This window comes from Dromaius novaehollandiae, chromosome 14 (genome assembly GCF_036370855.1).
Source record: "Dromaius novaehollandiae isolate bDroNov1 chromosome 14, bDroNov1.hap1, whole genome shotgun sequence".
Lineage (NCBI taxonomy): Eukaryota > Metazoa > Chordata > Aves > Casuariiformes > Dromaiidae > Dromaius > Dromaius novaehollandiae.
The window spans coordinates 328,375-351,908 of NC_088111.1; the positions used below are offsets into that span (position 1 = coordinate 328,375).

The 23,534-nt window shown below is 42.0% G+C and overlaps 2 protein-coding genes across 4 annotated transcripts; one reads left to right on the forward strand and one right to left on the reverse strand.

Moving 5' to 3' along the window:
- The first annotated feature begins 27 nt into the window (after positions 1–27).
- Positions 28–15,523, forward strand: NSMCE1 (NSE1 homolog, SMC5-SMC6 complex component). 2 transcript variants are annotated; one of them, XM_064519979.1, is made up of 9 exons: positions 28–161; positions 528–632; positions 1,359–1,502; positions 9,771–9,892; positions 11,234–11,311; positions 12,648–12,794; positions 13,707–13,823; positions 14,730–14,850; positions 15,301–15,523. In XM_064519979.1, exons 3-9 carry the CDS (start codon positions 1,385–1,387, stop codon positions 15,369–15,371), a joined length of 774 nt encoding a protein of 257 aa, XP_064376049.1. In that variant the 5' UTR covers positions 28–161; positions 528–632; positions 1,359–1,384; the 3' UTR covers positions 15,372–15,523. The 2 variants fall into 2 exon arrangements, with proteins under 2 accessions (XP_064376049.1, XP_064376050.1); XM_064519980.1 differs by having other exon boundaries at positions 1,427–1,502.
- Positions 12,803–23,403, reverse strand: KDM8 (lysine demethylase 8). Of its 2 annotated transcripts, XM_064519978.1 has the most exons (8): positions 22,848–23,403; positions 21,414–21,580; positions 19,964–20,096; positions 18,997–19,038; positions 18,144–18,293; positions 16,686–16,778; positions 16,452–16,595; positions 12,803–13,585 (listed from the first exon to the last, which is right to left on the reverse strand). In XM_064519978.1, exons 1-8 carry the CDS (start codon positions 23,340–23,342, stop codon positions 13,583–13,585), a joined length of 1,227 nt encoding a protein of 408 aa, XP_064376048.1. In that variant the 5' UTR covers positions 23,343–23,403; the 3' UTR covers positions 12,803–13,582. The 2 variants fall into 2 exon arrangements, with proteins under 2 accessions (XP_064376048.1, XP_064376047.1); XM_064519977.1 differs by lacking the exon at positions 12,803–13,585 and having other exon boundaries at positions 16,192–16,595.
- Between the last annotated feature and the right edge of the window lie 131 nt (positions 23,404–23,534).

The following is a 23,534-nucleotide window of genomic DNA, read 5'->3' on the forward strand; positions in this document are numbered from 1 at the left end:
GGCGGGGCGCGGCGGGGGGGGGGCGCGCCCGGCCGTGGGCGGGGCCACTGCGCCCGGCGGGCGGGCACTGCTGGGCGCTGGCCGAGCCGGTCGATGACAGGCGGCTGCAACGATCCCCGAATTGTCGAGAGCGGGAAGGTGGCGGCGCCGCAGGCCCGGGGGTGAGGCGGGGGCGGCGGGGCCGGGGCCGGGGCAGCGGTGGGGGCGGCGGGGTGACGGGGGCGGGGCCCGGGAGGCCTTGGGGGCGGGGCCCGGGGCAGCGGGGGGGTCTTTGGGGCGGGGGGCAGGCGGGGGCCTCTGGGGCGCTGGGGAGGGGGCGGCGGGGGCCGGGTCTCCTCCGGAGGAAGCGCCGCGCGGGTGACCGACCCCTCCGGCCGTTGCAGCCGCAGAGGCCGCACCTGAGGCGCGGCAGAGCCTCCGGCTCTGAACAGAGGCTGCTGGTGGAGCTGTGAGTTTGGCCTGTGAAAGAAAGCTGCCTGTGCATTAAGTAAAACTTGTGAGAAAACTTTTTCATGTTTACTTTCTAGCTGCCTCCCAGTGTACCTTAACTAACCTCATTCCTGTGCTGGTACCTGCTGCGTAACGGTAACCTGCGGAGTTTGGGATGCGCCCGGATATTTACCCCTAGAGAGGTGGGAGCAGTGAACAGCCCCGTGTCGGGTTCTGGTCCGCCTCGAAGCACCTTCGCTGACTCTGTGGTGGTTGCTAGAGACAGCGGTCTGCCTCCAGGGCACAGTGAAAGTGCAAGGTTTTAGAATCTCCGCACAAAACTGCATTTCTCCATCTGGTCCATTATTTAGTCGTTTGGTTTGGAGGAATCTGGAAACTTCTTACATCTTTTGGATTTATTTGGGATTATTTGGCTGGAATGGTCAAAAAATTTCTTGAAATGCTTTTTCTTAATTCTGACATTCTTCACAACACATAGAGGAGGATTTTCTGTCCAAAGTCAGTTACACTCTAATTAGACAAGTTATTTGGGTATGTACTAAGCAGAAGTATTTAACACAAAACTGTGCAAGGTCTTCTGTTGACTGTAATAGATGTTAACAGTATTATTTTGTTTTGGGGAGTATGATGGCACAATGTCTACATTATTTTATTCTGTAACTGAAAGTGTTAGGTAAAAAAAGTTAGACTTTGTCTTTTGCATTCTTCTCATAGAACCCTAGAGTTACTCAACGACTGTATTTGGAGATCAAGCTGGGGATCTTCTTTTTTGCCCTGATTCCATTTTTTAGCTCACTGATTTGTTCTTTCTTTTAATTAGAAATTTAATTGAAATCTTACATATATTTGGAATTTATATTTTTAACTTCGTTAACATCTTTATTAACTCCAGCTTATTCCCTTTTCAGCATTTGAAGCCTGGTGGAATATTGCAATGGCAGCTCAGATGACTGATGGTCATCGACGATTCTTGCAGGTCCTGATGTCTCATGGGATAATGGAAGGATCAGAGGCTAGGAAATTACACAGGCATTGCTGTGAAATCCATAAAGGTTTGTCTCTCTTTCCGAGAAAAAGTGTAGAGAATAAGATGGTAGAACACTTTTTTTCTGATATAGTTTACAAGTAGTTACATTTTTTGAAAGCATACACCATCTAAAGAAATGTTAAAAAATTTAACGACATGCATGTTCTCTCTTTTTTCTCTCCTAAAAGTAAAAATAAAACAACCCAAAGGAAATGAACATTTAATCCAGTCAGATTCATACAGAGCAAACTGAGATTTTATTTTATCAGAGACTTTTTTTTGGTTGGATATTTAAAATTGTATTTATTCTTGCCAGGGATAGTGTTTAAGTCTCCAGAATGTTTTCCTTCATACTTCTTTGGAAGGATTTCCTTTGGAATATAATATGAAGTATATGCTGGTATACAGTGCATCCATCTGGAGTAAATCTGTTGCCTGACTGATTACATGTTCAGTTAGGTTAGTCCTGATATGTGCTATAACAAGCTGAATTTTATGGCACGTAGAACAAAAATTTGGTTATATACTTTGAAATTTGTTTGAAGTTCCTGATTGAACAAAAATACTACGGAAATGTGTAATCAACTCAGTTATGATTTTTTCAGCGAGATCTACTTACTATCAGTAAGTGTCTATCTTCACTAATTTTGAAAATGTGATAGGCACAAACTGAAACAAACCTGAAATGAGTAATGCATTTAGCACTAATTAATTGGTAGGTTTTAGTTGTAAAGTATACAGTCTGACAAAATAAAAAAATTAAATCCTAATTTCTGTTTCCTAGAAAACAATGAAAATAATAAAATTCCCATATTTTTATCTTGTCCATATTTATGAACAAAATTAAAAAGGACAAGGAATGTGTAAAAAAAAAAAAAAAAAAAAAAAAAAAATTGCCATTTGAAAGGAAACGTCCAAATGCTGTTTAAGGTAGTAATTTTAACAAATTAATGTTGGAAGTTGGAGAACTCCAGAAAATATGTTGCTTAAATTACACATTGTAAGAAGTGATGTGCACTGAATATAGGTCTCAAGTTATTCTCTTGTACTCTAGTATTTAAGATTTTAAAAATAAAAACCCTCTTAACAGTTATATTTGAGGAGTTTGGTCAGTTCACACTGTTCATGTGACTGTTTTGCGAGCTGAACCAATAATTACAGGGGAACAGAGCTATTCGGTTTGTTACTGAAGTGGTTAGTGGTGATGATAACTTTAGCATCACCATTGCTAACTGTTCTTTTCCCCTGTTAGAAGAGACTGTAGTCACTGACAGGGACAATCACTTGTGAGCTTGGACTTGAGAGTCCTTTCTAGAAGAGCCCACTACTTGTATATTTTCCATAGTCAAAATGTGTCAAGCAGATTCCACAGGTTTATTCAAACTTTGCTGAGCCAGAAGAACTTATTTCAGCACCCGTGCAAGTTCCTGACTGAAAAATGGAAATTCCTGCGTCGAAAAATGACATGACAAATTCCTGACTAGAAAAATACTGTTGCTCTTCATTGGTTTACTCCTGTATTTGTGAGAAACAAGTCACTGTGTCTTGTAAAAATAAATGTTTGGTAAATGTATTTGGTAAATGGCCTAAACCAACAGCTTGTATATAACCAGTCTGTTGTGTGTTTAGTAAAAAGAGTCTTAAGAGAAAAACTTTACAGCTAGATCCTGTATTGAGTATGTAGGATCAGTGAACTTTAAGATTGCAGGATGCAGTAAGAGCTGATAAAGTAACATTCATTAGAAAGGATTATTTTTTAGGAAGAATTTTTTTTAAAAATACCTCGCTTGCAATTGCTGCCTACCAAGTACTTCATACTTTGTCTGTATAGTGACAGCCAATGCGCAATGGAAAAGATTGTGAAACTACTCACACACAGTGTGGGAGTTTTAAGTGTCACAATTTTATTAAATGCTCTACTTAGGAAGGCTGTGTGTCATGTTGGGGGACAAAGGGATGTTGAACTTGACTCATTGAATGGAACTTTTTTCTTCTTCTTTTTTTTTTTTTTTTTTTTTTTTTTTTTACATCTTTACATTTGTTATGAATTAAAAAAAATAATGAGTTGACAGACCATCCTTATTAGCCCAGAGTCACCACGACCTTGCCAGTCGTGATATTGTTAGTAACATTTTTATGAGGAAACTCATCTTCTCTGTGCTATTTCTAGAAGAAATTCTGTTTTTGATGTAGTTTCTTCAAATACATCTTAATAATGCTCAGTGCAATCTGAATAAGAATTTTCTAGTCAGATCAAAGGTAATGTACCTAAAACAGCATAATTGAATTATTTCCTTTCCCCCGCAGATCCTAAGTGTTCTATAACAAGGCTGTCACCTATCTGTGATGATAGTTTCCTTAAATATAAAAAGAATAAAAAAGCTTTGTCTGGTGAATTCAGGTCATACAGTAACCATTCTATGTAGCCTCTGAGCAAAGTGATCTGACCGTTTTCCCTCTTGGTATTTGGCACCTTCTCTTGTTCTATTTCAAAATCACAAGACTTTTGGCCAGGAGACACCTTCCTATTGTTTGTGCAGCACATATATGCTTGCTGTTAGAAGTCAAGTACCTGTACTAAAATCTGCACAGATCTCTGAAGGAAAAGCTCCAAACATCTATCAAAATGCTGCATAGGACCACTAGAAAATGTGCAATTCAGTTTGGATACAAATTGCAGGATTGTTCAGGAAAGGTATTACTATTTTTACTGGAATCTGTTGAACGCATGTTTTTTTCTGTGTGTGGTGTGTTATGGCTTCTCCAATTATGAAACACTGGTAAAATCTTAAGTGCAAAGCTAAAGACATTTCACAGTATTCCAGTGTTATGTATAGCTGAGGTACCGTGACATTCTCAGCATCCTTTTTTGGGGTGGCTTTGTGTGTTGTCCTTGTGTGTGATTGCTGAGCACCTTTTTCCTGTGTTTGCACAGTTGGGGAGCTGTTAATATCTGTGCTGGATGTTGGATCCTTTCACAGGACATTCTCTGTGGGAAGGGAATACGTGAAAAATGAATATAATCCTGTCCCCAGCCTGAAAGCAGGAAATATAGTAGAAATAGGAAAGTTTGCAGTTATTTTGGATTTAGAGAAGGAATGTATTTATTTAGCCATTCATTAATAGGGATTATACCATATTGGCTTTTGTCTAACTAGATTCTGTATTTTATTTAACTGGCTAGGTGGCTGAACTCTGAAGAAAATATCTGAGTAGCAACTTTAGTCTACAGTCATACCCAATTTTTTAGGCGTAATACATTTCATGCTTGACTGTTGTAAGACCCACTAAATAAACTATCTACGAGAAAGAAGGGGATTTGTACAACAGACAAGCCCTTTTGTTTTACATGTGGTGAACTTTTTTTAGTATTTATTATTCTAGGAAAAAGCCCCAGTAGCTGCTTTGATGTGTGACCTAATGTGCTAATTATGCTAATATCTTGTCTGCAAAGTTCAGCTAGAGCTTTGGGGATTTTTTATTATCTGTGGTGGGGTTTGCAGATAATCATCTGCTTGAAGACTGTTTTATGTTATCAGAGAAGGGTTTGCACTGAAAACAGAAAAATGTACTGTGGTGTTGTTTTGAAATTTTGTTTTACGGTGCACCAAATATCTCAAAACCTAAAAATGTGCCTCTTGGGTGCTCAAAGTAAGAATTTTAGTGTAGACAATGAAGAATATAAAAAAAGCATAGAAAAGGGACTGAGATCACACCATTCTTCAGCAGTAACTTTTCTATAGCATAGCAAGTACTTCAGTTATTTCTTCTAGATGTTGTGGGAGAAGTGAATGCTGAGGAAGTATTTTGGTGAGGACAAGGTGAAGTTTGGTGGACAGCCATACTTTTCCATCTCATCTGCATCATATTACCCATTATTAGTTTTGGAAGCCATGTTCCAGCCAGGCTTATTAGTATACTTGTGGCTTATCATAATGACACTCTACCAGAGCTCTGTTTTCACTGTGGATTTGTATCTACTTATCCATAGAATTTAAGATCAGAAGGAAGTAATACAATAATCTATTTTTGTCTACCATGTAAACCAGGCCATATTTTTTACAAAATATTTTTTGCTGCACTTCAGATGACTTGTAGCTGGATTGAAACCTAAAATGTAGAGAAGCTTATCAAATCTTTGTAGTCTTTGTTGAGATGTTGTGGTAATGAAGACTGACTTAATATCCCCTGGGTCCAAATTCAGTATTCTCTGTGTTAAAAACAGTGACAGAAGAATTGGATACCTGAGTCTTAGTCTATACTGAACCAACATTGTAGCATAGTGTGTTAGCTATCACTCAGGTAGTGGTTATGCTTTAAAACCAAAGTCTTTGCTATGAGTGGTTACTGAAGTTTATAGAGACATTTTCAAGAGTATCAGCATTGGTATATGGGTGAAAATCCAGCCACACAGTTTGAGTAACTGGATGCTTTCCCTGCCTAAATGCCTTTGCAGTTTGATTGTTTTTGTTCCAAATTGTTGCGTTGCAAAACGCTCTTAGAAGCAGCAACCTCTGCTTCTCAGTGATCCTATTTTCATGGGAGGCCTGAAACAAATGTTGTAGATGTGTGTGTATAAACAGGTTAAACAGGTTAAACAGGTTTAGCAGAACATGTCATTATGAAGTGCAACTAAGACGGTTTTTATTTTTGAAGGACTTCATACAAGCTCTTAGATTTTCTTATGAATAGTGGTTCCCTCTCAGTTTTTCTTAGTTATAAAAAAGTTACCAGGCAGCATTTTCAAATCTCAATAGGGAGCTTTTTATATAAATCTTCCTACTTAGGGAATAAGTCAAGGAAATTAAGAAATTGTTTTTCTCAAAAAACTCACTTTTCTGAATGTTTTAGTCTTCTATGAAATCAAAACTGAGTAGCAGTGACTTAAAATCCAAAATAATTTGTTGTGTTATTCTTCGTGGTTACTTCTAGTTTTTGTTTAATGCTGAAGTTTGTAAACTGATGAATTGCATATCAGAAGCTGTATAGTTATTATCTTTTAAATATGATTTGACCCTGAAAATTAACCATAAATATCAAAACTGGTTCTTGATGGCTTATATTACATCTGTAATCTGTCAGTGTCAAAGTAGAAGAAAAACAAGCTATTTTCGTAATGCAACTTTGCAGACTAGAACTGCACTTAATCTTCTGCCTAATCTGTTTATAGAGAACATGGTAACTAAAGTGCATAGATGTGATAAATTTGTGTTTAGGTTTTGTGTGAGTATAGGTCCTATCTCTTTCCTTTTAAAGCATTTACTCAGCTTATTTGTAGTCTTTTGCCTTAAACGTGGGAGCCCTAATTTTATAACAGCCCATGTATTTTTTTGAAATTTATCATGAAACTGTGACTTCTCTGACTGACCTTAGTAACAAGATTCCTGATGTTTGCTTGTCTTTAAACAATACAGTTTAAAACAGTGCCAGTTTAAAAAATAATAATTAACCAAGACGCAAAGTGAGAGTTAGTTTGCTCTGCTACCTGCTGTTTATAGTTTGCATACAGACATGTTCAGAAAAACTTCTGGGTTCTCTCTCTACATTGTATCACAGCCAGAGAACTGTTGAACTTTTCTGTGGAAAATACTTGATTTTAAGAGTTTGTCTAAATTAAAAAAAAATACTGTGTGATCTGCTATCTATCTGTCCGTGAACTGAAATAATTTCTTTTAAAGAAAATGCTCCCAAGCAGTGTCTTATACCAATGTGTAATGAGCTCTTTTTCTAATGCTGCCACATGCTATCTTTATTGAGTGTTGAGGGCTGACGATTGTTTATTGACAGAGAAGATAAAGAATAGTAGCTGGTTCCATGATATACTTGGTTTTCATTGCTATGCACAACTTTGTTCAGTTTATAATTGGAACTGAAAAAAGGAATAGCAATTTGCTTTAATTTTATTTGACCGAAAGCAGATTACAGTAAGTACATCTGTGATACAGTATTGGTTGAGATTATACTTTTTGCCCTAGAGAAGGAAATTATTTATTTCTGTTAGAGAAATATCATTTACAGTAACTGTTAGTAAGGTTTAGATTTTTCTTTTTTAAGGTAGTATATTTTGCTGGAAAGCTACCAGAAATTAAGACTTCCAAAAAAGTGTAATATTCTGGAAGTAGAGCAGTTCTGGCTTTAATGTGCATCTAATCCATTCATGTCACAAGAATGGTGGTATAGACACTCCAGGCTTTCAGATATTTTACCAAGAGAAAAAAGGCAGCTAGATTCCTGTATATGTGGAGCCAGAGTGTGAACACTGTGGATACTTAGTGGATTAATATCCACATTTTAGTAACATCACGATAGTTTGTCCTATTTCTCATCAAATCTGTTGCAGTATATTGCTGGTTTTTAGTAGTAATATATTTGAATAAACAGTTTCTATCCAATTAGTTAGATTGGTGGTTATTCATGGTACAGCTTCAGGTACAAGAACTGTTTCATGGAGGAATCACAGAACGGCTGAGGTTGGAAGGGACCTCTGGAGACCATCTGGTCCGACACCCTGCTCAAGCAGGGTCACCTAGAACAGGTTGCCCAGGACCGTGTCCAGATGGCTTTTGAATATCTCCAGGGATGGAGACTCCACAACCTCTCCGGGCAGCCTGTTCCAGTGCTCGGTCACCCTCACAGTAAAGCAGTTTTTTCTCATGTTCAGACGGACCTTCCTGTGCTTCAGGTTGTGCCTGTTGCCTCCCGTTCTGTTACTGGGCACCACTGAGGAGAGTCTGGCTCTGTCTTCTCTACACCCTCCCTTCAGAACCCCACTGAGCCTTCTCCAGTCTGAACAGTCCCAGCTCTCTCAGCCTTTTCTCGTATGGCACGTACTCCAGTCACTTAATCATCGTAGTAGCCCTTCACTGGACTCCTTCCAGTAGCTCCATATTTCTCTTGTATTGGGGAGCCCAGAACTGGACACAGTACTCCAGATGTGAAAGGAAGATGTGGAAGGAAGATTATGAGTCTTTGCTAATGGTGAATGGTATTCATCATTTCTCCTTCCGAAACTGGAATAGTAAAGTGTATAGACTCCTCGGATGTTACAGTTTTTAAGCACAGCTTTTGGGGTGATCCATCCCCTAATTAAATTTTTATGGAGAATTTATATCCTTTTTTGATGAGTGGATCTACTACAGCAGCCTTTCATCTAAAATTAAAAAGTTACAGCTGTTGTACAAAAAAAATGCTTTTATTCTCTTTCAAGTTACCCTCTTTTAGATCTGTCATTAACACTCACTGGCCTTGATGTCTGCAGTCTCTTCCCTGCTGACAGGTGCCAGGCAGGTGAAAATACAATTTCAGATAATTATACTTATTTCAATTTTTTTCATGCTATTTGTTGGTTTTGTCCACTTATGGAGTCTTGTCATAAACCAGAATCATGAACTTTCTGGGCAACATTATCCAGCATCTCACGTTTTTGTGTTGTACTATACTGTAAAGTACAGAGGGTTTGGGAGCCTGCAGTGGGACCTCTGCTGCTATTACATAAGCGACTGACTCCTATAACTGAGAATAGTATTCAGGTAGTGATAACTGGTAGTATTTTTTCAGAAATTAGTCACTCTTCTATATAGATGAGTTGTGAACTGTTACTTAATACTGTTTTTAAGCCCTAGCATGCTGAAGTCAGTGGGAGTTTTGTCCACTAGCACCATTGGAGCTGGGATTTCACCCTCTTGTTTTGGATGAAATCTCTGAGGGCTCATGCAGCTCCTGTGCAAGCATAAGCCACAGCTACAGCACCTGCTTCTAAGAACGACTCCAAAGCCCATCTTAATTATGTTTAAGATAAAACTTCTGCAAGCATTTCATTTGCTTATGGAATGCCACAGAAATATTAATGGTATTTCCACAAAGCTAGAATTTTAAGTTTTTTGGCACGTAACTTGATTGTTACGTGCCATTAGTTTGTGAAATGTATATAAACAAAAGAGATTAAATATGTATTTTGTATTGTGCATAAGAATTGTTTCTGGTAGTGTTTTATTTTCAACTAAACTTAGTTTAAAGCAGTCACTGTAATTAATGGATTACTGTGGTGGGTTCTATACAGTGAGGCAAAAAGTCTGGACTCTGTTTCTATACACTCTGACTTCCAAGGAGGTCAGCTTTTCTGAAGGTTAGTAGTCAGCAGCACAAAAAGTTATATGCCTGTTGCATATAATGGACCTGTTCCAATTCTGCCCGAATAACTTTGAGCTGCTTTACTCAGGCCAGGAAAAAACATTTCAGCAGATAAAACATAAAAAGGTCTGCCTAAGGTTTTTTTTTCTTTTTTTTCCCCCAGTCTACTATGCACATGATAAATTGGATGATTTCATCAATACTATTAATGTCCATCTGCAGCCTTTGTTTATGCAGATCCGGAAAGGAACGTCTGAAGATGACGGGAGAGTGCATTATGCCCTAGTAAGTATGTGATGTGCTGCCATCTTATGGTTTTGGCTTCTTACGATGAGTGCATAAATTGCCATGTGGAGCAGAAATGAATGGTCACCTGTGTCACTGATGTAAAATTAACCTTTGTGAATGATGCGCCAATAAAAGGTACATATGCCATCTAATTGTAAACTGGGCAAAAAACTCTATCTGTATCTGTGCGTAATAAACACAAGGTTGCTCTAAGTGCCAGCTTTGGATGTTAGGAAGTTTGAGCTATCTATGATCCTTTGTTACAGTTTATTTATAACCCCCCCTGCTATTTAGAGAAAACACACAAGTGAAGGGTGTTTCTGCCAGTAGGCCTCTTCCTCTTAGCAGTGTCTTGTTTTGTTTCTGCTGGGTTGTTCCCCTCTTAGGTTGACAGCTGCTGTAGAAGCTACATGTAGAACAGGGAAGTGGGAGGATAAACTGTCAACACCATAGGTGCGTGGGAATGGAATATGGCAATAAGAACTACAACAGTGTCTGTTTTATGTAGCATAAACATTGCTTAAGATTTAGAGCTGAAGTAAGATTTTTTTTCACAGATTTTTCTCTGTCAAGAGGAATATTTGAGCTAGAAAACACAGAGAGCTTTCCAACATTAGTTTTTCTTTTTTTGCTTAATCAACAAGCTACCTAACATAAAAGGTTTGCTAAGGAATAGCTTATATATAATTGCCCTGGATGCTCTGAAATCTGAATGTCAAAGAGGGAAGGCTATACAGTGATGTAAGAAGACCATACTGGAAGTCTTCTAATGTTAACTGCTGCTTTTAATCTTTCTGGGTAATTCTGCCAATTAATTTGACCTAATATTGAAGAGCAGTAGCATGAGCAATACAAATATGAAATATCAATAATTGTTTTTCACAGTGAAATAAAAATGTGCATTATAAAGTATTTACCACTATTGTCTAGCACAGTGTCCTGGTGGACTATATTAGTTCTACTGTATGACTTTGCATCTTGTCTCAAAATTTGGCAGTTTTTTCTATTGGCTTAATATAAACTCAAAATATGGTCTTAAATTCTTCTCCACTTGTCTACATCCATTTGTCCCAGGTTATTTGGGGGAGGGGGGAGATGCTCAAGAGAGTGCTTGGACTGGGCAGAGCCTGCTGTGGAGAACATGGCTGGAATGATCAGGGTCTGTAAAGAGAGGACTCGGGTACCATCTTTAAGGAACAGCCTCCTTCATGCTACTTAAAGAAATGACATTCCTGTTAATTTTAAGATCATATGTTCTTTTCACTGGAATATCTTTTATAATTTATTGTGTAGAAATACAAAGGCATTTTGATCTCAGAATAAGTATTATTTTTATAGGTGAATCTGGCAGAAACTGAAATAACTAAAATGGCATCTGACTATACAGAAAATGAATTAGAATTGTTCAGAAAAACAGTAAGTATGTCATTTATTAGTTAGCAAATCGTATTACTTGTGAAGGTATCCTCTTGAATGGAAATTTGGAATGTTTTTCAGGAACTAGTTGCCATTTCACGTAAGTTTGTAATTGTTAATTTTATCCCAAATCATGTAGGGAAAAAACAGAAGTATATAGAAGCAGTGATTCCCTATTGAAAATCAATCGTTAAACTGAAATCTGTAATGGGAGTGCTTCTTGGAGTGAATGACTTGGCATATCTGCTTGTAGTTAAGCAAACAGCCTTCAGCAACTTTATTCTAGAATTTTCAGCTGAAATTGCTGAATCTTGCTAAGAAAGAGACACATTCTGACTGGTTTCAGCACTCTGTTAATATACAGTAGATTTTAATGCTAATAATGTAGAAGTTGGATTTGGTGATTTAAATGGAAACATTCTGTGTATTATTGTTGCTGTAGCCAATTGATTCTGTGTTTAATTAACTAGTCAGAATCGTGCTTACCAAACAAGAAAATGTAATACCTGAGCAATTTTTAAAGTTCCAAATAGATCTGTTAGGTCCAGATACCAAGACATGCAGTGTCCAATTTCACACCAACAACCAGTATTTTGAGTTGTGATTGTAGCTATGTATCTTTCATGTTTTAGTAAGTTGTTCTCATAATGCTTTGAACTTTGAGGATGTAATTTGTCCAGCCATTAGACTTTCTTGGTTTTGCACTGCAGTCATTAAAATAAAATTTTTCTGTATAAACTGGAAAGACTAGTTAGTGTGTCAGCTGTTCTGTCGACAGCTGCTGAAGTCTTATCTAAACTGATAGTATCCAGAGATTTTTCATCATTGTTGTAGCACCTGTACAGTCACGTCAGCACTGCAGAGACAACATTGTCATGGATTTGTTACTACTATGATATAAACTGTATGCTGCTCTGTGATAATGAGCAGCAGGAATGTTCCCATTGAGGGAACCTTTGAAAATCGGTAATGGTGCTGCAACCTACATGTACTAGAGAGGTTCAGCAGTACCAATGAATCCAGAGGGGACAAATTTACTCTAGCGGCTAAAGATCTTTCCTCAAAAGAAACAGATGCATCAGTCCCAAATACGCTCAACAGTCCTTGCATGCAGCTTCATTTAGGCAACACTGTATATGTCCTTGGCAATGATTAAAATCAAGAAGGTAACTATGACTGTTTTAGCTTTTGACCTGTTTTACATAGTTCTGGTTCAAGCCATATACTGTAGTATATAGCAGAATATATATGTATGCTGGAAAAATGGTACATTACTATAAGATGTGCCTACCTAATTGCATGCTTTTTTAATAGTTGAAAATATTTCTTCCTATAGATGGACCTAATCATTTTATCAGAAAACGGCTTTGCCTCTTCCACAGAGGTTTTAAACTTTGCTGACCAACTGAAGTCAAAGAAAATGAAGAAAAAGGAAGCAGAACAAGTGCTGAAACTTTTTGTGGAGGATAAGTGGCTCTCTGAGGTAATGAATGTATCTTACCAAGTGTTTGTATTTTAATAGGTCCAGATATTTTTCCATGGATGCAATAGAAGAAATTGGAGCAACATTTGGAACAACAGCAAAAATGGTTTTGTGGGGGCCTGTCCTTATTGCCACCCCAGTCAATGATTTTTGAGGAAAAGGTAGTACATTTACAAGCAAAAAGTCCTTGGGTAGGTCTGCACAGAACAATATGTATGTTTGCTAGACATCCCTTGTACTTAACAGCAGAATATACTTAAAGCTTGGATCAAGAGAGATGCTCTTCAAGGTGGTCAGTGCTGTCAGAAACATTTAGGATTTCCTGGAAAAAGCAGTGAGGTCAAACATGTTGAAAACTCCTGTACCAACAGTGCACGCGCCACTTTGCACACCTGGAGATCTCCTTTACTTCATGAGCCAGAAAGTGGGTGGACGCTGCAACTGTTTGTTAGGATGAGACCTCAACTCCTTCTCTGCTGGATGCATCACATCATAGATCTCCAACATGCTGCCACATTTCCTTATGTTGCAATGCTTTAGCAGAGATTTTTCCAAGATGCATCAAGCAGCAAATGCCCAGATTTCACTGAAAGCCAATAGATGTTTCTCTGATGTGCAAATGACGGGTCCCCAAACTCTCTGCTTAAGGAGGGCACGCTTGCTCATCTGTACCTTCCAAGGACTGCATCTCTATTAAGGGTGTGAGATCATTCTTCTGATCCGCTAAGCAGATGAGGTTCTGCCACTTCAAAAGTGCTTCGCCTTTTATCAGTGCTGACATGTTTGTTTCACTATAGCAAAAAAAAAAAAAAAAAGTGGATGTCAAATGTTTGCTAAAGGGTGGTGAGCAAGGTTGAAAGGGGCAAAAGGAACTAAAATAAACTGCTTGTCTCACCAACTGTTGTTCCTTAGAGAAATGGGGAATATACGCTGCATACTCGCTGCATAATGGAGATGGAACAATACATTCTCAGCAACTACCAAGGTGTGGCAAGGAAGTGTAACATCTGTCACAGCCTTGCCATCCAGGTAAGACAGTTGTTTGGATTACCTTAGCAGGCATCTGCTGATGGACTGTCATGATCATAGCTGGTGTGTGTGATACTTTCCTTTGAGTGTTAGTCAGGCACTAAAATCTCTGGTCTTGTAATCCGCTAAAGGTGCTCATGTATATTTAAAAAAAAAAAAAATTCCTTTTGTCAGTGTAGATATTTTATCTTCTGTCTTTGGAAAAAAAATACTGTATAAACTTGGAGAAAGTGAACTAATCCAGTGAGGAACAGTATCACACTGCCTTGCTTTCTAAGCCCAGCAGGCTAGAAGTGAACCCTTAGTCTTACACAGGCATAACAGTAAGGGTTAGCTAGCTTGATCTTTGGACCTTGCAAATAGTAATCTTTCATGTGATACGCATCTATCTCTGGTCCTGGGATTTTGGTTCAGGAATTGCTTGCATCTTGGATTTTAGAATGAATGTGTGTGCATGTGTGTGCACGCATGCAGGGCAATGAAAGAGTATGCATTGATACCTGTTGATAGTTTAGTCTTGTACTATAGGTAGTTACAACCTGAACTCTCATTCTCAAAACTACCACGCTGTCTTGCTCCTTGACCCTACATCTCTTCTTCCCAACTAACACGCTTCCCTAATGTTACGTTTTCCATCCCAATTGCTCTCCTTTGCTGCAGACAAATAGCTGTGTCTTGTTGAGCTTTCAAGTTAAATTTTGCCCATCTAAAAAAATGGTATTTCATAATTTCCAGGCAAATGCCTCCTTTTAACTTTACTGGTGTTGGTTTCTGAGTGTCTTCCAATTGTAATGTGCAAAACATTCTTTGAGATAAAGCACAGCATAGCTGTAGCCCTTTTTGACAACTTTATGTTGAACTGAAGCACAGATTAGAAAGGTTTTTTACTAACACTTCTGATTTTAGAGCCAAGTATGTGAAACCTGTGGAATTGGAATGCATTTACCTTGTGTTGGAAAGTACTTCAAAGCTCAGACTGAACCACACTGTCCTCACTGTAATGATTTCTGGCCTCATGAGATACCAGGTAAAAAGCAACCTATTTAAAAAGATTGAATGTAGTAATACTTGGGAACAAACTGTGATATTAAACAGCATTGCTTATGTTATTCATAACTGTGGCTGAGTATATGTTATTTCTGACTTTAATCAACAGTAAATCATCCTTGGGCAACACTGAGCACTGGAACTGCCAGAAGTATGCCTTGTGGATCCTGTGAATAGTGTTTCTAATAGTATTAAAGTTAAACCCCCCCCAAAACTAACATACCTCCAAAACCTAAAAGCAAAAAATAAAAAAACCTTTTGGAAATACTGAGTTCCTACAAAGAGCACAAACTCTTCAGAATTCATTTAGCCAGTGAAATTAGATGTTATGAACAGAAGCACAAGAATATATAAAGCATTTTGAGAAACTGGAGGTCATGCCATATCCTTTTTGTCATTCATTAACCTTGCTTTTTTGTTTTCTTGACAGAGGTGAGTCGGACAGATTCCCAATTGTCATCAAAAAGAGGGAGAGGAAAACAGCTTCATTCTCAGCACTAGCTGGTGTTACGACTTCTCAGTGAAAATTTTTTTCTGTTCTCTTGCAGAATAGCCAGACTATAATTGTACTCATTAATAACAGTGTAATTTTAAGTGTGTTTATTTTTTCCAAAGTTTTTAAGAAGCTTGTAATAAAATTGTCATTGACCTTACTGTTCTCCTAAACAGTTATGTCTGCACAGCTTTCCTGGAGGCTGTCTTGCATACAGAATCACAGAATAGTCGAGGTTGGAAGGGATCTGTGGAGATCATCTAGTCCAATGCCCCTGCTCAAGCAGGGTCACCTAGAGCATGTTGCCTAGCACGTCTCCCCTGTTTTCTGAAAGGATGCTTTTTCCTTTTAAGAGTGGCTTGATAAAAAGACTATATTGCCAAATGCCAGAGAGTTGAATGGCGGTATTATCTTCCCTTGGTAGAAATGAAAGGAATTCAAGACTTCTCCGGGAAAGGTAGAGTGCCAGCAGTTCAGCTGGTCATTAACCAAAGTATGATTAAGTTTCAATTTACGTAATTGAACTATGGATTAACTACAATTAATTGTAGTTCTAGTCCTTAATAGTATTATTTTTTTTCTACATCAGAGATTGGTATCATGCTTCATGTTAGCACTTTAATATATTGAATTTGTGGGCAGCATTCTCCCTCACTGTTTATGTAACTCCAATTTTTACTGTTACTAAATCCAAACAGAAGGAAACACTAGCTTGGTTATATACAACTTTTGTTCCAAACATCGTCTGAGCCACAGTGTCTTGGCAGTGCCCATGTATAGAGCTGTTTTGGATGTACACACACACACACAAGACGATCAGCCGGCAGATGCTCTTTACAAGGAGTTTATATTGGAAACATTCACAAAAATAAAGTGGCTGTAGCAACTTACTTCATTTAGTTGTCCAGATTCTTTCACCATGCTGAAGCAGGAAATTATTTTTTTATCCTGCTCTGAACTCTGGATAGAGAACTTTCATGTTTAAAAAGAATTCTCTTCTATAGAGTGTCAAAAGCTACTTTTTAATTGCTATTAAAATTCTAACAAACTTTATGCATGCTTCTGACCTATGACCACCAGAAACTTACAGAGAAGCTGATATCAAGAGATCGTACATAATGCCAGTATTTAACTGGAATAAACAAAATCTGTCCAGGCATCAGAATACAAGACTGAGATGCAGCATTTCTAAAATTGGGAAACTTAATAAAGTCAGGATCCTCCACATCGACCTATTAAAAAAACAAGAATGGAATGTCTTTACTCAAATATGATTTCATAAAGTAACATTACTGATTTTAAAATTTCAGGCAACTATTTACCTGACTAGTGTTGTGAAGAATATGGCTTTCATGTGGATATAGGTTTTCAGAATCTTGCGGTGAATATAGACGGATATATTTTCTTCCAAATACCTGCAGAAAATGCAATATATATTTCCTTCTGTCATTAATTTACACATTATCAGAAAAATGACTTAAGTTCAATTAACTACAATCTCTGCAGCAAATATCACCACTGAATCCAGTAGAGATCATTCTACTCTGTTACTTGTACTTGCCCCCTCCTGAACTCTGCAGCCACAGCTCAAACATGTGCATGCATGGAGAGTCAGAGGAGGTTTTAATTGAAAACAGAAGACTCCCAGACCACCTGCTGTTCAGATTGCAAAGACTCCATACAATGTTTTACAGCATCTAGCAGATATACTCCCATTCTTTGGGCAAGAGAATACAAGTTCTGAAGTTTGTAAGGGAAGTATCTTTTTTCTGGTTTAACAGTTCTCTCTACATTGGCCTTCCATCCCCCCAAAATCTCAGCAAATTATATACTGTGGGTAGTGGGGTACTCCTCTTTCAGAATGCAATTATTTTGTCAGAGTGGGGGGCATGGAAGAGAAATATAGATTCTCAATTGCACAGCCCACTTTAGATGGCCCTGAATGAAGTCGTATTTCCAGTGAAATCACGGATTGTCACAGAAAGCAGGATTTTGTCCTCTGTTTGGGACACAGGAACTAAGGTCCATTCCCATAAACAAGCACAAGTAGAAAATGCTGAATGTAATGATCTTGTTGAAAACTGAAACTGTAAACCATATTTGTTAACGAGTCTGATGGGAGGGAGGAAAAAACCCCAGGCCCCCTCCCAGTGAGGAGAAAACCTCACTGCTTAAAGATGCGTACAACGGTTGACTGCTTGGACCAAAAAATGAGTCTTTTGCCTTGTGTAGTGCTTATCTCTAAGGGCCACAATGTTTTACTCTGTTATTCTGCAGTAAAAGTTCTCAAGAAGCTTACCAAAAGTATTTCACTTAGCAGCTAACTGGACTAACGATGTCACAGCGCGGATACTTCCTCATCTGGCTCTCCATGCGTGCACAAACAGAAATTTTACTAGGTAACTTGGAGTACTGCATATACCTAAGTCTACCCCACATCCTGCTGTTCCGAAAAGAAGATTCCGTATTAGTACTCTGGGATGGGATTCAGGTTCCTCCCAGTTCTGTTAAATGTCCTTGTATGACCTTGCAAAAGCCACTGTTTTGCAATCCCAGTTCCTCAGCTGTAGATTATCACTCTCATTCTATCTCAATGAGCACTTTTGGTCTACATTATTAAGTCAGGCATTAGGTGCAGTAGTTACAAATGCAACAGAATCAACAAATAATATTTGCATATTCTCCATCCTTCAACAAGTTACTAATCTAACATCTATATACTGTAAGCATATCTTCTAGCAATAGCATTAATAGCATGCTTAAGAAGGTAGAGTACAGACCTGGGCTAAAAAGTTTTGCTGAGGATCCTGATGAAGAGGTGAAATAGTGCCTTCTGGGCCAAACCAAGCATTAATGGTGATGTCGTCCTCTTCCCCTTCCCCCAGGCAGCAGTAGTCAGGGATACTGATATCCTGCTTCAATTCTGGGATCTACCCCATAAAGAAATAAACATATTAAAAAGGGGTATGTGCTGATTTGCACAAGATACATAATTCATAGAACAAAATAATTGGGCTTGACACAAAGAGAACAAATGACCTGCTTGTCCAGCCAAGGCAGCAGAGAAGTAGCTGGAGTGCTGGGAATCTGCAGGAAATGTCCCCAAACTTTCTGTCCTAGCAAGCAAGAGCAAGAACTACAAAAATGAGTAGGTTTGCTGTTCATGGAAAAGGAGCAACTTATCTTTTATATGCTAAGCTCGCTTCTCCATGGGATTCCTTTATACATCTCCCACCAAGCTAATCTTCTCTAGTTAACTGGAATGACATATCAGAACATGGTGAATATGTTACTGCTGAAGACTGTTTGCTGTCCAAATCTCTTCCCTGAGTGACATATTCTTTGGGGAAATGCTGCTTTCCAAGTGATATCCACATAAGTAAATGCTACACTGCACCAAAACAGTGCTAAAACTGAATGCCTTCACTCCTGGCAGGATTTTGTTTCCACTTCTTTCAGCAAAGTGGAGTGAAATCATCCCCGTTCCTTCAACTTGTGGGAAAAGCACATATAAAGAAATACCACATGACCCTCCATCTAGTAGAGATGGCATCCTCAAAATGACTTGTGATGACTTGTGCCGCAAAAGGAACAAATGACTGCAGAAAGATAAAAACATTCACTCAGTTTTACCTGATCAAAAAGCTGGTGCTGGGCAAGGTATCCCATCCTGTTCTGAAATTACAGCAGAGAAAGAAAAAAAAATACATAGTGACATATAGGATAAAGCTTCTCAGTTATGTTTATGGAATTTATTTATAGGTAAGATCAATTTCCAATGTGCTATTTCAAAGTACTAGAATTGCCTCAACAGCTCACTACTATAAAGGGCCTTCTGGAATGATAACATATCTATACTGAAATTGCAAGAGTGTAGATACAGCCTCACACTTAACAAATTATCCAGCTTAAGTTACTGGAAGGAACCTAGCTGTAATACTATGGAGCCTGGCAGTTCTTCTCTTACCACTCCTGTAACGAGGCTCTGCAGTATTATAGCTAGACCCACTGTCAGCACGCAGACTATTTCACCTTCACTCCCTATAAATATCTCCATGTTCTAGTCTAGGCTGTACCACAGACCAACCTGCAATGACACACGGTTCTACCCGCCTAGTAGACTAAGGAACAGAAAAGGAGGGCTTCTGATCCTCAGCTGTCAAAGTAAAATGGCACTCAATAGCTAATCGATTGTTTAATTTTTTACTTGGTGGGGTGTGAATTTGGATCTAGATCTCACTAAGCAGTTTAGTAACTTAGAGGAACAGTACTGCAGGCTGAGGAGCTGAATTAAATCCTTTACGCTAAATTAGATGCCACCATCCAGGCTTTTGCTGCAGATGGTATCTATTTATCAAATTCCAGCTGCTGTATATTTGATTATATATAAAGTCAAAGCTAGTTATTATTGCAATAACTATTTGTGGCTTCGGATCTTGAAAATATTTCAAATCTTTTCAGAGTTGCGTCTATAGCGTGCCCCGTCCATCAAGATCACCTCTAAGCACCTATTTTCTAATAAGCCCCAACTAGGCAGAAATTCTCTGTTCCAGTAGCACATTGCTGTATTCAGAGATGAAACAACATGAGAGTAACGGACCTTATTCACGATATACTGGTTGATGAAGTCATTGACAGTCATGAGCTTCTGAGACCATTCCTCATCTGTATATCGGGAACCCAGTTCTACAGGAACTGTGCGGCACCCCGCAACTTGACAAAAATAGTCCACACTGAAATACAGAAAGTTACCCTTTTATACTGTTCTTCGAGTAGGAAATCCATTTCTTCCCTCTAAAACCAAACAGCCAGAGAGACAAAGGGTAGCAGAAAAAGATGCAAGCAGCAAGGAAACAAGCAGTCAAGTTTGTATATATTTTATGCCACAAGATGTTTTGGTTCTTTTTTTGAATATGCGTGGCCTATTTTAAAGCCTTGTTGAATATTTTCCTTACCTAACTATCATTTCCTGATGAGCTAAGCAGATTTAAGCAGCTAGTTTCTCTTGACTAGCTATAGCTTATCTTTTTGCTGCCTTATATCAAGTTTGCTAAATAAAGTACTGTATCTTTTCATCATGAACGCTAGATCAAATCTCTGTCAGTGCCAATAATATCCACTCTTGCTACGGTTGGAGCATTTTCTTCCAAGGCTGATATAGGTCTCTCTATTGACAATGATCTTCACTAATTTAAGTAGCTCATCTTTTTAAGTGTCTGAAGTTAGGCAGTGGAGTACCTTGCCTGAAAGGAGACTAAAAGACCTATGAAATAACAAAGACACTCAATTAATGTAGGTTCTACCCTTGGCTGTGGAATATAAGCAGTTCCTTAAACTACGCTTCTTTGAGTTTTGTCCCCCCTTTTCAGAAGAGTCATAAGCTTTATGCTACAAATATTCGATTCTCAATATCGAAAGCAATGGCTCTACTGCTTACGATAAACAAGCTGCACAATGCTATTACTCAATTCTGAACACAGGTGTCTGAAAGTCAGCACTCACTAGTGCCATTAAACAAACATCAATACTTGTGCTTGTGAATGAAAAAGTCAATCATGATTATTCATGCCGCTCTGAAATCCGCTTCCCATTACACTATTTATCAGCACGTTCTGATATGTAAAAATCACTGACTTATGTCTGATTGAGACTAATCCATTTAAAACATGAGCACATTCACTGGAATACTTAGCAATATATGCTCACCTGTTTTCAGCTAAGCAAAACAAAGCATCAGGGATTTGCTGGAGTGCTCTCCTGCTTCAGACCCTGAAAGGGCTGGATTCCAGTACAGTCTCTTCCAGTACCGGATTTCACTAACAGAACTGCATTACATTGTAATAGTCTAAATTGATTTGATGCACTTGACTCCTATCATTTGTGGGGAAACATGTAAAAAGTAAAGAAAATATTGCACCACAAAGATGCTCCTAACAAAAAATCATTCCTGATGGCACTTGTCTTCTGTGAAGTTCTCTACTACCACATCGATGCCTGACAAAACAACCCTTGTCCTTAGTCGGACAAGGAACGAAGCACTAGTTTCTCACCTCCACTTCGTCATGCATGGCCAGTGGTCAATAGTTCCTTCTAAGACAACCGGCTTCTGTGGAATTAAGTAGTTGTCTCTGAAATGCTCCAGCGAGGGGCAGTGAAGATGCGGGAGTGCGTCTTCTGGCTGTATGACAGGAGTTGGAGGGGGGTCAACCCGGACGCTCTGTAAGAGAAACAACTTTGTGAAACAGCTGCTAATGAAGGTCTCTGCTCTCTAAGCCTGGCCCATGACACCCAGCACGGGGACGCAGCGCTGCCTGGCTGAGCCCCACATCCCCGAGGGGCCCTGGGACCCCGGGTGGCCAGGCCCAGGGGGACCTGAGGGGGGCTGGCGGCTTCGTGGCCCCAGGGGGGAACAACAGGGGACCCCCGGGAGGCCTGGCCTAGCCCCTGGGCCTGGGAGGGTACGGCAGGGGACCCCCGGGAGGCCTGGCCTAGCCGCTGGGCCTGGGAGGGTACGGCAGGGGACCCCCGGGAGGCCTGGCCTAGCCCCTGGGCCTGGGAGGGTACGGCAGGGGACCCCCGGGAGGCCTGGCCTAGCCCCTGGGCCTGGGAGGGTACGGCAGGGGACCCCCGGGAGGCCTGGCCTAGCCCCTAGGCCTGGGAGGGTACGGCAGGGGACCCCCGGGAGGCCTGGCCTAGCCGCTGGGCCTGGGGGGGTACGGCAGGGGACCCCCGGGAGGCCTGGCCTAGCCGCTGGGCCTGGGGGGGTACGGCAGGGGACCCCCGGGAGGCCTGGCCTAGCCGCTGGGCCTGGGGGGGTACGGCAGGGGACCCCCGGGAGGCCTGGCCTAGCCGCTGGGCCTGGGAGGGTACGGCAGGGGACCCCCGGGAGGCCTGGCCTAGCCGCTGGGCCTGGGAGGGTACGGCAGGGGACCCCCGGGAGGCCTGGCCTAGCCCCTAGGCCTGGGAGGGTACGGCAGGGGACCCCCGGGAGGCCTGGCCTAGCCGCTGGGCCTGGGGGGGTACGGCAGGGGACCCCCGGGAGGCCTGGCCTAGCCGCTGGGCCTGGGGGGGTACGGCAGGGGACCCCCGGGAGGCCTGGCCTAGCCGCTGGGCCTGGGGGGGTACGGCAGGGGACCCCCGGGAGGCCTGGCCTAGCCGCTGGGCCTGGGGGGGTACGGCAGGGGACCCCCAGGAGACCCGGCCGGCCCCCGGGGCCCTGCGGGGACAGCGGGGGACCCCCGGGGGGGGGCGGCGGGCTCCCCGCCCTCAGGAGGGGAGGGGGACCCCAGAGGGGCCCGGCCAGCCCCCCCAGGCCCTGCGGGGACAGCGAGGGACCTCGGGGGCCCAGCCAGCTGCCCGCTACCGGGGGGGGGGCGGGGGAGAGGGGACTGGGGACCCCCGGGGGGCAGGGAAGGGGGGCCGGGGGGACCGGCCGGCTCCCCGCTCCCGGGGCTGGGGGCGGGCGGACGGGCGCGGCACGGTACCTGTGCGCTGGCGGCGGCCGCGGCGCGGGGCGGCCCGCCGGGCAGGTGCGCCTGCAGGACGCGGACGAGCCGCGCCAGGACGTTGTCGAGGACGGAGGCGCCCATGAGCAGCCCCAGGTCGCAGAGGCGCACGGCCGGCGCCAGCGGCCCGCCGCCCGCCGCCTCGGCCAGCGCCCCGAAGAGGCAGCCGTAGGCGTAGACCTGCCGCCAGGCCTTGCCGACGTCGCGCCAGGGCCCCGCGTTCAGCTTCTCCCACGCGTAGTCGCGCAGGACGTCGCCGAGGCGCCGCAGCGCCGCCGCCGCCGGCCCGCGCGGGGGGTCGCCCGCGCCGTAGAGCAGCGCGCGGGCGCGGCGCAGCAGCGGCGGGACGCACTCCTCCACCGCGCCGCTCAGCGCCAGCGGCAGCGCCTCCTCGGCGCCGGGCAGCAGCGCCCGCACCTCCGCCCACAGCGCGTCGCCGGCCGCCGCCGCCGCCTCCCCGCCCGGCGCCGCCATGGCACCGCGCGCCGCGGCCCGGCCTGCCGTGGGGCCTCCGCGGGGCGGGGCGGGGCGGGGCGGAGCCGGGGCGGAGCCGGGGCGGGGTCCGCGCGGGAGGCGGGGGCGGGGCGGAGCAGAGATGGGGCGGGGCGGGCCGCGCGGGAGGCGGAGCTCGCGCCGGGGCGGGGGCGGAGCTCGCGCAGAAGGCGG

What these genes read in the sequence shown, in the direction of transcription:
- KDM8 (XM_064519977.1), bottom strand. Translation starts at nt 23,342, where the DNA reads ATGGCGGCGCCGGGCGGGGAGGCGGCGGCGGCGGCCGGCGACGCGCTG. An exon ending in CGGCCGCCGCCAGCGCACAG is followed by an intron (nt 21,581 to 22,847) that starts GTACCGTGCCGC and finishes TTTCTCTTACAG; the next exon opens with AGCGTCCGGGTTGACCCCCC. An exon ending in ACCAGTATATCGTGAATAAG is followed by an intron (nt 19,039 to 19,963) that starts GTCCGTTACTCT and finishes CTGTAATTTCAG; the next exon opens with AACAGGATGGGATACCTTGC.
- NSMCE1 (XM_064519979.1), top strand. Translation starts at nt 1,385, where the DNA reads ATGGCAGCTCAGATGACTGATGGTCATCGACGATTCTTGCAGGTCCTG. An exon ending in GGAGAGTGCATTATGCCCTA is followed by an intron (nt 9,893 to 11,233) that starts GTAAGTATGTGA and finishes TTATTTTTATAG; the next exon opens with GTGAATCTGGCAGAAACTGA. An exon ending in CTGGCCTCATGAGATACCAG is followed by an intron (nt 14,851 to 15,300) that starts GTAAAAAGCAAC and finishes TTTTCTTGACAG; the next exon opens with AGGTGAGTCGGACAGATTCC.